We start from the raw sequence: 12,983 nt of genomic DNA, 5'->3' as shown, positions 1-12,983 counted from the left end.
TGTTGAAAAAAGAATCCAATCAGGAATTTACTTTAACATTAGTAACAGAAAATTATTCAATAGTAGTTACAGGGTACTACTATAAAACGCATAGCAATCAGAGGAGTGCACAACATCATTTTGACAGCAATAGCCCATGCCCCTCAAATGTACTGAAAGCCTTTGAGGAGGTAGTTCAATTCGTAAAGAGTGATTATCCAGTGGTTATAATTGACATCGATTTTCAGAATGTATTTGACAAAGTTCCACATGTGAGGTTGGGTGAGCTTAGAATGCCAGCATTTCCAACGAATTCTATAACCTGTCAGCCTGATTTTCTTTTTAAAAATTGATTATGAACCGTTTTAATTATGGAATTATCTATTAGTCCAGAAATAATGGGGTTAACTTGAACTCTTATCATCAGCAAAAAGCAAATCAGCAGGCGGTTATATAACCGGCCCAGTTTTCTTTTCTTAATTCATTGATAAAGTCCTAGACATCAGCGGGGCACAAATAACTCCTTTACTCAGAAACTCATTGAATATCAGATTTAACAGTAACAAGGACGTGCAGAGGTCGATGTAATCAAATACTGCAGAAACACTATGCTGTTGGGGCCATGGAAATGTCTTGGTATAGAAACACTGGTCAAGAATGAATAGTGTAAACTTCAGTGTGAGGTGAAAATCATGGAGTTTTTTTGTTTGATTACCATAGGTACAGATATTTTTTTTTCTTCGAAGTGTTACCTTTGATTGTTTTTAACTTTCAGAAGATAAGACAGACTGCTTTTGCACTGTCATTGGTGCTAACTTTGCCACAGTTTTACTACAAGTTGCAATATTAATTATATTTAATAACCAAATGATTTGAGCAAAGTCAATTTGAATCAGTGTACCAAATTAGGGACATGGTAACAGTGCACTTAACAATATGATTGTCCAGAGTCAATATGAATTTATGAAAAGGAAATCATGTTTGAGAAATCAATTTGAGTTTTTTTGAGGTTGTGACAAACAGGATTGATAAGGGAGAACCAGTAGATGTAGTCCATTTGGACTTTCAAAAAGCATTTGATAAGGTCCCACTCAAGAGGTTGGTGCACAAATTTAATGCTCATGATATTGGGAGCAATATATATGCATGGAGTGAAGATTGGCTAATGGTCAGAAAGCAGACAGTAGGAATAAACAGGTCACTTTTGGGTTGGCAGGCTGTAACTAATGGGGTACCACAAGGATCAATGCTTGGCTTCAGCTATTTATAATTTAAAATCAATGACTTAGGTGAGAAGATCAAGTGCTGCAATGTATCCAAGTTTGCTGATGGTACAAAACCAGAAAGACATGAATTGATGCAAACCAATGGGGGATGGGGAGTGTAAAAGGGTGGTTGCTTGTTTGCCAGACTGCTTTGTATCAGTGCCATTGGGGAAAGCATGAAGAGTGACTGTTTCATATGGTTCTGGAATGGTCCACTGTTGCAGTCTGAGTTTTTTTTTATTTTCTCATGTGATGTGAGCAACATTGGCAAGGCTAGCATTTACTGCCCATCCCTTATTGCCGTTGACTAGGTGGTGGTGAACTACCTTCTTGAACTGGTGCATTCCATTCGGCATAGGTCCACCCACAGTGCTGTTAAAAAGAGGGTTCTAAGGTGTGGATTGAGTGACAGTGAAGGAATGGTGATATAGTTCCTAGTCAGGATGGTGTTTGGCATGGAGAGGAACTTGCAGGTGGTGGTGTTCTCATGTGTCTGCTGCCCTTGTCCTTCTAGATGGTAGAGGTAGCAGGTTTCAAAGGTGCTGTCGAAGGAGTCTTAGTGAGTTGCTGCATGGCATCTTGTGGATATGCACTGCCACCTCTGTGCATCAATGGTGGAAAACTAAATGTTTAAATTGGTGGATGGGGTGCCAATCAAGCGGGCTGCTTTGTTCAGGATCGAGCTTCTTCAGTGTTGCTGAAGCTGCACTCATCCAGGCAAGTGGAGAGTATTTTATCCTTTTTTATGCCTCGTAGATGATGGACAGGCTTTGGGAGTCAGGAGGTGAGTTACTCTCCGTAGAATTCCCAGCCTCTGACTTGCTCTTGTAGCCACAGTATCAGTATGGCTAGTCCAGTTCAGTTTCTGTTCAATGGTCAACTCCAGGATGTTGATAGTGGGCGATTCCATGATGGTAATGCCATTGAACATCAAGAAGAGATGGTTAGATTCTCTCTTTGCATTAATAAGGGCATCTTTGGCATCCAAGGCAGTAATATGAGCAGCTAGTGCAGCACTGCCCTCATCAACCTCCTCTTCCTTTTCCATTGAATCATCTGCAACCTATCTATGCTCTTGTTCCTCTTGCAAGTCCCAGGCTCGCTTCTGCACAATGCTATACAGTGTATTGCATGTGACAACCATTCTGGAGGTCCTGAATGGTGTATACTGAAAAACGCCTCCAGATCTGACGAGCCCCCTGAAGCCCACCCCAAACCTCTGGGACTCCTCACCCCCTTCCCACCCCCCCCCCCCAAACTGAGGGACTCCTCACCTCCTCCCCCCAAACTCTGAGTCTCCTCACCCCCTCCCCCCTCCAAACTGTGGGATTCCTCACCCCCTCCCCCAAACTCCTCACCCCCTCCCCCAAACTCCTCACCCCCTTCAGCATGTTGATGGCTTGTTTGATCACACATCTGATAGTCATATGGCATTAACTCCAGTGCTATTAGGCTTCACTGATCAGGCTTCCACAGGCGTGTCCCTTGTCTCCTAGCAGCAACTTACATGTCCAAAGAAGGGAGCTTGGACTGTTACCGGACAAAATCATCATGGCAACTCCCCTGAAATCTTATGCACACCTACAGAAATATTATTCTGTTATTGCAAACCAGCTGCACATTGATGGAGTAGAAGCCCTTGTCATCCGTGGATACTCCTGTTTAATCTGGAACATATGGATTGTCAATTGTGTGCAGTCATAAAACAACCTGCATCTGTGGGAAGCCAGGCAGAAACCCAAACCCAAGCACCCATTCATTCTGACTGGTGTCATCCCAGCTGAATTTCTCAAAATTTCTGCCCAAGTCAGATAGTCGCCTGTATTATGCATTTCTGGGCTGCCAACTGGAAGATCCTGGATATAGAACTGGCAAAGTGCTGGTAGGATCCAGAGGCAAAAGTGGTGACTTTGACAGCCACAGCCTGGCTATCCAATCCAGCAGGTCTTCTTCTAGGAGGCTGCAGATGTCTGCCACCACCTGACATAACAGCCTGTGCATCCCAAGGCACTGCTGTTCCATGTCAAAGAAACTCAGCCTCATCGTGTCATGGGTAGTGCCTCCGATGAGCTGCATCCCTTTGCTGCTGTCCAGCTGCCGAGCTCTCAACATCACCTGGTGCTGCTCATATCCTTTCATGCCTGAAGTCCAAAATAAGGTGGCCATGACACCATCCAAGCTGGGATAATTCAGAACCAAAATTACTGCCCCCACCAGCTGTGAGTACTCAGTATTAATTGCAGTACTTCCATGAGTTTTAATCAGCCCCTTCTATTGCCATTAGCGAGTTTCGGAAGCTTGGGAAACCTGTGATACACCGTTAAACTGATGACTGTGTTGAGATATTGCTACAAATATGCAATCAGCATATGTTAATAGGCAACCTGCCTTCCTGTTGGGGTTGTGCGTAATCAACCTCATAAGCTCGAGTTAAATGGGGGAGTTAGGTTGACATTTGTAACCCAGCATGCTCACAGCTTTTCCAGATTTAATCTCTTGCCCACACACAAATCCAGATACACTCCTCCAGGTTAAAATGCTTCCTAATTTTATACCATAATTACAATAAAAGAGGGAAGAGACAGAAAAGTGGTAGACACACCAAACTCTTTAACATGTAGTTTAGACATGATACAACTCTAACATTGTTTGCATAGTCAGTACTTTTAACCTCATAATGGTAGTATAAGGGGTTAACTATATTATGCTAATCATCTAATATGTACATCATCACAGGAAGAGATGCAACATCATATGGTTTGTCCTCTCTCAGGTGTCCTCACATAAGATGTAGACAGCACCGTAAGATATATCAATAAAGCTCCTGTTTTATAGACTTCTACAGGTTTAGTAATTATTCTGTACTAGACTAACAATACCAAGAATGGGGGCAGTGAGTGAAAGAACAGTTGTGGAACAGCTCCTTTCATTACCGAAACACTTAAAAAACTCAAATACCCCAACCAAGCAGAAGCATGGCTGAATTTGTATCAGAGATTTGCCAGATATCGCACTGCATTGCCTCATTGCAAAGCTGAGCAGTGAGCAGGTCAGTATGCTGTTATATGCAATGAGTGGCTGTGCAGATGATATCCTCATCAGGCGGGATACCGATGAGGAAAAAGCCATGTACGATGAAGTAATCAAAGCACTTGATGCATACTTCAATCTGAGAAAGAATACGATTATTGAGTGGGCTAAATTTATCAAATGTCAAATGCACCCAAAGTCAAGGGTAAAGTGTCAATCGATTTATAAATGACTTGCATAGACATGCAGAGGTGTGGGTATGGCACCCTAAAACATCAGTTGATCAGAGGCAGGATTGTTGTGGGAGTCTTGAATGATGCTTTGTCTGACCACTTGCAATTGAAGGATGATTTAACCTTAACAAAGGCAATCCAACTGAGGTCAGGAGGCTAAATTGATCTGTGATTCAGGGTGACGGTGGAAATCTATCTCAAAAGCAGCTGACTTATTAGAGTATGTCAATTTTTAAAAAACAGATGCTGTCCTAAAAAACCGGAGACGACAGGAAGAGCGTTTATCAACAGCCGCGGCTAACTGCAACCGGTGTGGCCGGGAAGAAGACAGCATGAAAACAACATTGCCAAAGAGACCAGATGCCATTAATGTTGAAAGGTGTGCTACTTCCAGGCTGCGTGCTGTAGCAAGAGGCCTGTACAGAATACGCACAACAGGAAGTATTCAAAAGATGGCAAGACACATGAAATAAATGATAAGACCATAAGACCTTAAGACATAGGAGCAGAAATTAGGCCATTCGGCCCATCGAGTCTACTCCACCATTCAATCATGGATGATATCCAGGATACTGAGATGCCTTTCCTTGGAGAGATCCAGGAACCAAGCAGAAGCTACTGGAGCTACCAAGTAGAGGGAAAGAAAATGCACTTTAAGTTAGACACAGGTTCTTTCTGATGCTGAACTGTGGTTGGAGAGGAGATCTTTTCTGCATCATGCAAAAAACTCTACAGGTGGAGATGAATAGAACTAAAGGTCATTGGACAGCTGAAATGCAACCCTCCATTTTAGACAGAAAAATATGCAGAAATGTTGTACTTGATACAGAACCAGAGTTGCTCACTCTTGAGTAGGAAAGCCTATATCAACTTAAATCTGATTTGCAGAGTACAGGAATTGGAAAGCTGAGAGGATCAGTCCGAAAACTTCGGAGCTGAATTCCCATAGCTATTCACAGGCTGGGAAAGCTGAAGATAGCATACCACATTGCACTACACCCTGAAACAAAGCCAGTGTGCCTGTTTGCACCCAGAAAGCTCCTCATGACTCTTGCCAATAGGAATGAAAGAAATTGACTCTATGTAGAAGCAAGGGCTTATTTCACCCACGGCGGAACCACCAAGCTGGGTGCTCAGGGATCGTTCAAGTGCCAAAACACAACCAATCTATCAGAAATTGTGTAGATTTACACAGTTGAGCAAAACAGTTGAACACAAAGTTTATTCTATGTCGTCTGTGGACCAGAGCTTAGTTAAATTGGGTAAGAGTTCAATCTTCATAAAGCTAGATGTAAATGGTGGTTTTTGGCAACTACCCCTCGATGAAGAGTCTAAATTGCTTACGATCTACATAACTCTATTTAGGAGGTTTTGCTTCAACAGGCTACCCTTTGGCATTGCATCAGCACCAGAAATCTTCTAGAGAACAATGTTTCTTCTAGAAAGACTGGATGGAGTTGTATGTCACTTGGATCATGTCCTGATTCATGGATCCACTCAGATAAAACATGTCACTGGAATGCGAGCTGTGCTGTGACATACAGGAAGCAGGACCTCAATAACAAATGTGAACTTTCACAGCCAACTGTCAAGTTCCTTGTGAGGATGCTGTGGATGCATCTGATGTCAGAGCTGATCCACAGAAGACATGAGCAATCAAGGAGTTTTCAGCTCTTCAGAATGTGACTGAGCTCCAGAGATTCATGACTTTGGTAAACCAAATCGGAAATTCCTGCCCAACCTAGCTATCATCAATGAGCCACTAGATGTTGTGACAGGACAATACATGGTGATGAGAGGAAGCACAGCAGTGGTCTTTTGACAAAAATCGAGGAGATGCTGCTATCATCTGATATTTTGACTAACTATGACCCAGAACTATGCACTATCATTGCTGCAGTTACATCTTCTACAGGACTGGGAGCTGTACTCTTTCAGATACAGACAGAAGCATTGACCAGTTTACTATGTATCCCGTTCACTTTCTGAGACTGAACAGAGATATACAATGAAAGAGAAAGAAGCATTAGCTGTTACATGGGCTTGTGAAAAGTTTGCAGATTATGTTCTCAGTCTCCACTTCAAGAGGGACAGACCACAACCCCTTAGAGACACTCTTACATTCTAAATAGTTAGCAAAATAGCCTCCATGATTACAACTTTTCAGACTGAGGCTGATGAGGTTCGTTGCAAAGACAAAGCAAGTTCCGGGAAGGCAGCAGTATACAGCGGATGTTTTGTCCCGTATCCCAGTGTCAAGGCCTGAACAAGGAGATGTAGTCCAGAAACCTTTGCATTGACAACAACCACAACTTCACCAGCAACAACTCAGTGACTGAATGAAATCAGAGATACACAAAAATCTGATGAAGAATGTGCTCAGGTCAGAGAGGACTGCGTCAAAGGATGGCCAGCATACATGCCACGCAATCTCATTCTCAGGCAGTACCACGAAAGAGAGGACACCTCACTGTTGTTGATGATTTGCTCATCTATGACGAGAGATTAGTCATTTTGAGAGTTCTGAGCCTTGATATAATGCAACGATTGCACCAAGGACATTTGGGCATCACAAAATGTTGAGCCAGAGCAAGATATCCTGTTTGGTGGCCAAATCTCTCAAAGTCACTGGAAGAGATGATAACAAACTGTATTTCTTGTGCTATTCATTGTCAGGAGACAATAGCACTATTGGTGTAATCTTCCTTCCCATCAAGACCATGGGAACAACTGGGGGTGGACCTCTTTTAGTTCTTGATTGTAGTAGACCACTACTCCAGATGGAGAGATGCCAAGCAACTGCAGGGTCGTACTTCTGAAGCAGTGATTACATCGCTGAAGGAGATATTTGTAGAAATGGAATCACCGACCTTGTAATCTCAGACAATGGACTGCAGTTTGCCAATGAATACTTTAAAGAGTTCATGGCATCGTATGGATTTGTCCATACTACCAGCTCACAAAGATACCTTCAAGATAACAGTGAAGCTGAAAGAGGAATGTGTACAATGAAAGCTGAAGAAAAACGATAACATCTAACTTATACTTATGAGCTACTGTTCAATTCCACTTTAAAATGGTCTAGCACCATGTGAACTCCTCATGGGAAGAAGACGGAGAGCTCAACTTCCTACTCTCCACAAACATTCATTCCACAAGTATAAGCTGATGGCTTGGACAAGTCATGAAAGAAAAAGAAGACAAATACCATTCCATCCAGATCTGGAACTACGAGAAACGTCACAAGGTACACAACCTGCTAGGCCTCTAACCAGGTGAGCCAGTTTGGATCTGAGACAAAGTTCGTTAAGGACAAGTGGTTGAACAGGCCCCACATCCACAGTCCTATCTTGACCAAATAGAGCATGGTATGGTGAGGCAGAACAGATGTGCTCTGGTTGCCAAACAAAAGCAACCTTCTACCCCATGGAAGCAGTCATCTAATCAATCAAACCGGCCAGAGATACTAGATTCATCTACTGATCTAGATGACAACCTGACTGGTGAACCTGAGTCATCTCCTAATTCCCCTCCTGCATAGCAGAGCCTGAGAGACCACCCATACCCCTCAAGCCTAAATCCCCTCCAAACAAGAAGACAACCCATTCTGGAAGACTTGTGAAACATCCACAGTGGTTACCCTTATAAAAAAGAAAGGAGAAAAGAAGAGGACCTAAGAGAAGAAAACAATTACAACACACCAGAGTTAAAGTTATTGTTTGTTTGATCGTTGCAATATAGAAATGGTAGTCAGAGATATGGAGGAGATGTAATATAAGGTGTTAACTCTAACTATGTAATATGCTAATCCAATACTGTGTACATCACCAGTGATGCAGCATCACATGATTTTCTCTTTCTCAGGCAGCCTTGTGTAAGGTGGAGACAGCACAATAAGAGGTGTCACAAAAAAGCTCCAGTTTTATAGACATCTGCAGCCTCAGTAAATATTCTGCATTAGACTAACAATACCAAGAATGTTATAATAATGACTTGCACTATAAATCCTGGGATCAATAATACATCTGAATCATCAATAACTTCTTTCAATTCCACTAGATAATTTTGCAATTATCACAGCTGACATAATGCACATGATCAGTCCAAGCTCTAAATCAGGGTAGCAAGTTTCTAAATGATTTAAAATAAAAAAGGTGCTCAGTTTTGGATAAGAATATAATGGTCATAAATGACTCGTTTATTTATTATGGCTTACAATGTCAAACAAATGATTCACTTATCACCTTCTCACTCACTCTCACATATCCATACTTATATCCTTGGAAATCTGAATTTTTTATGAACGTGGAAAGAAAAGACTATTGACAAGAACATGCAAACTTACATTTATATGATACCTAATCCCATCCCAAGTTATTCATACTGAAAGAATTGTTCTTTTTTGAAGTCTAGTCACTGTTCTGCAGGTTGGTATAGCAAACAATGTTCACTCATCGATGCTCACAGCAAATTAGATGAATGATACTTGATCTGTTTTTTGTTCAGTAATGGTTGGTTGAGGGAGCAATGTTGACCTGATAGCTGGGGGAATTTCCTGCTCTTCCATGAATAGTGCCTTAGAATCTATTATGTCCACTTGACTTTGGTTTAATGTCTTATCTGAAAGGCAGTATCCTCTAAATGCTGCACTCCCTCAGTACTGCACTGAACTCTGCTGAGCCTACATTGTGTGTGCAAGTGTACAGTGAAGTGTGAAGCCTTCTAATTCTAACTGAGCCAAGCTGATAATGACAGAAAGAGGAAAAGAACACTAACCTGTAATTAGAAATACAACATTGCCGGCAAATGGTCTGGAAATCTATGGTTAACACAATATACTAAGAATGATTGGATAGGTAAACTCCTGACTTAAATCAATCCTTCTGTTTACGATCAGATTGCATCTATTAATAGAAGTCAAAAATATTCTGAATTTACCACATGGGAATAATCTAATTTTAAAAAAGACATGTGTTTCATGACCATCGGGAGTTCTAATAACCAATGAATTACTCTAGTCACTGTTGTAATGTAGGAAATGCGGTAGCCAATTTATGTACAGCAAATTCCCACAAACAGCAATGTGATAATGATCACATAATCTGTTTTCATGATGTAGATTGAGGGATAAATATTTGCCAGAAAATGAAGGATAACTTCCCTTCTCTTCCTCGAAATAGTGCCTTGGGAACATTTCCACCCACCAAAGCTTCAGTTTGAAGTCTCAGCCAAAAGACAGCACCTCTGACAGTGCAATACTCCCTCAAATCTGCATTAGAATGTCAGCCCTGATTTTTGTGCTCAGGCCTTGGAGTGGGATTTGAACCCACAACCTCCTGACTCAGGGGAAGCGTGCTACCCCCTGAACTATGGCTGATTATTATAGGATTATAACCACTTCCAATGAAGCAGCAGGGATGATCACCCCAAATATTTTGTTTTTAAAGTGAGATCCAGCTATCCTGTTTGGATTTGAATACAGCTATGCCACATGACTCATTTGCAGTGGTTACATTAGAATAATCAATTATGATATTGCATTGCAACTCAGTTATTCATGAATTATGCAGTTTGCCAATTGATCGGCATTTTACAATTCAATGTTTAGTACATAGTCTCAATTTCTTTCTTTGAGGATTAGACTATCAGGCTTGAGCAACACCCAAGCCCCTAGAAAATATTTTCCAGTTTTATTTTTGTTCGGTAGGATAGTTCGCACTGAGATTAAAACCTGCAACCACAGCATTGCAAATTGACCATTTTTCTTAGAACTAATGTTACAAGGGGACAGATACGAAAGAAGGCTTACCAGCTTGATTAGTGATGATGGTGAGGATAGCGAACTGCCTGGGAACCATGCTCTCACTGGAGACCCCATTCACTGATTCAATTTCAAATGTGTAGTTCATATGGGCAAGAAAGTCAATGACAGTCACTGAAGTATTTGTCAGGCCTGTGCTGCGAGGTAAAAAACGCATGCCTCCTCCACAGAGCGAGCACTTCTTAGGACCCAAGCCACACATCTTACAGATGACGTTATAGGTGAGATCTTTCCTTCCGCCTGTGTCGACTGGTGGACTCCACTCCAGGATTAGCGATGAGTCATTAATATTGAAAATGACATTTCGAGGGGTAGAAGGAGGTCCTATGAGTAGATAAAAGCAACACAGTATGTTAAAGCTACTCCACCTCTATTGTTTTCAGAGCAATTCCATTCAGTTCAAATCAATCAAATGATGACCTCCATGCTTTCAGGATGCTTTAGAATTGTGGCTGTATAATAATATCTGATAATGCTAGGAGACTATCAATCATTTTGTACCTGTACTGAGGATGCAATATTAAAGTACCAAATGAGTTCTGGTGCTACGTTAAATGCTTGACCACTTCTGTTGATCTGCGGCATGTTACTCACCTCCTGACTACCCGAAGGCTGTCCACCATCTACAAGGCACAAGTCAGGAATGTGATTGAATACTCTCCACTTGCCTGGATGAGTGCATCTCCCACAACACTCAAGAAACTTGATACCATCCAGGACAAAACAACCTGTTTGATTGGCACCGATTCCACAAACATTCACTCCCTCCTCCACTGACATACAGTAGCAGCAGTGTGTACCGTCTACAAGATGTACTGCAGGAATTCACCAAGACTCCTTAGCCAGCACCTTCCAAAACTTCAAACACTACCATCTAGAAGGACAAGGGCAGCAGATACATGGGAACACCATCCTGACTTGGAAATATATCATAGTTCCTTCACTGTCACTGGGTCAAAATCCTGGAACTCCCTTCCTAACAACACTGTGGGTGTACGTAACATCATGTGACATCACATGGACTCCAACGGTTCAAGACGGCTGCTCACCACCACCTTCTCAAGGGCAATTAGAGATGGGCAATAAATGCTGGCCTAGCACCCACATCCCATAAAATGAATTTTAAAAAATCACCAATCCTATGTTTTTATACAAGGGTGCCCATCAGGTTCAAAACAATTTTAGCCCACAAGTTCCTTTTGTGTCTTCAAAGCACAGCTGTGAAAAGCTGTCATGGAAGACCTGCATAGAACTGAGTGGAAGAATCTATTTGCAGTGCCTGTCCTGATGTTCATATTTCAGCCTTTCAGTAGAAATGTGCCAGATCTGCACTACTGTCCAAGTCAGTATAAACTGGCGAAAGAGAATATACTATAAGTACAATGGTTAGACAAATTCAAATGGAACAAATGTAATTTAAAATTAAAGGGTGGGTGGCTCATTTCTTTAAAAAACTTCCTTGTTTTATCGTTCAGAAATCAGTTCAATTCCAGTCCAGAATGGCTCCTCTCCCTCTTACAATAATGATCCTAAAATGAAAGGAGCTTGCATAAGTTTGAGTTCAGCTCCCCATGGACATCAGTCAAGAGAATATAACATTCCTTCAATTAAGCCTAATTATTGCTAAAATTATATCTTTATTTTTAACTACTTTGATACAAAAGGTCAAGGTGCAGGAATACAGCTCCTTCAAACATTTACAATGGATTCAAATTAGCTACTAATGCAGATTTTTAATCAAATTATTTAGAATTGTAAACATATGTATTTGTGCATAAACTGTTGCCAAAAATAGAAAATCACACAAAGTAAAACTTAAGAACTTGGACAAATTCAATCAATAATAGCGTCTCCAATCCAATCACAACCAAAATGATGAGACAAGAGTGCAGAGCAAAGGAAGAAACAAATTCTTGCCTGCATTTGTTTTGAAAAACACCTGAAAAGAAGTTCTAAGGGTGAAATAGAAGAAGCCCCTTCTCAGCAGGTTTGAGGGCTACCAACAAATATGGCAATTTAATGCATTAAAATGCAAAAGTCAGGTTATTTCTTTGACATTGATCCATAATCATATTTAATGGTAATTTGTTTCTACTGGTTTTCCCCTTCAATTCTTTGGTTAGAATTACTGATCTTTGTGTAACTGCGTATTGTATTAAATTGATGGATATTTAAAGAAACAACTTTCTTCTTTTGCAAACATACAGAAAGTATAGCATTTCTTTTTTGCAAGTGAACCAACCAGCAGCTATTCACAAATCCTTCCCAGGAACTGAAGTAAATCTGTATATGCAGCCAATGCTTTCAAATGTATCTTCTGGCCACCTGGCTATCCTGGCAACTGAGGCAACTATTTTTTCTTTGTGCCAGCATCTTTAAAGCAGAAGCACAGGAAGCAATCTGCCAGTCTAGCTGGTTAAGTTTGCATGTTCAGATATGTTTGCATTTTCTTCTCATTATGAACAGAGCCAGAGAGCATTGAATATCCTAGTTTCAACAGATTATGCTCTCCCTGTGCTGATGAGGCTTATTTGCCCTTCTCTTTCACCTCCATTTCAGGTATCTGGATGAGAAGTGGCTACATATGGGTCACATATGACACATTTTGCAGTCACTCAGGTTGTTGTGACTTCTTCAATTGAAAAGAAAATTCAG

The 12,983-nt window shown here is 41.2% G+C and overlaps 1 protein-coding gene across 1 annotated transcript in view; it reads right to left on the bottom strand.

Annotated features, from left to right (window-relative positions):
• Positions 1-12,983, bottom strand: part of epha6 (eph receptor A6) — a 701,323-nt gene that overhangs the window by 351,981 nt on the left and 336,359 nt on the right. The window contains exon 3 of the mRNA XM_041210989.1: positions 10,317-10,652. Coding sequence (XP_041066923.1) covers positions 10,317-10,652 — 336 coding nt within the window. The remainder of the gene's footprint in view (positions 1-10,316; positions 10,653-12,983) is intronic.

Source organism: Carcharodon carcharias, chromosome 18 (assembly GCF_017639515.1).
Source record: "Carcharodon carcharias isolate sCarCar2 chromosome 18, sCarCar2.pri, whole genome shotgun sequence".
In the NCBI taxonomy this organism is placed as follows: domain Eukaryota; kingdom Metazoa; phylum Chordata; class Chondrichthyes; order Lamniformes; family Lamnidae; genus Carcharodon; species Carcharodon carcharias.
The sequence above is the reverse complement of the archived record's forward strand: the minus strand, read 5'-3'. Positions and strand labels throughout refer to the sequence as shown.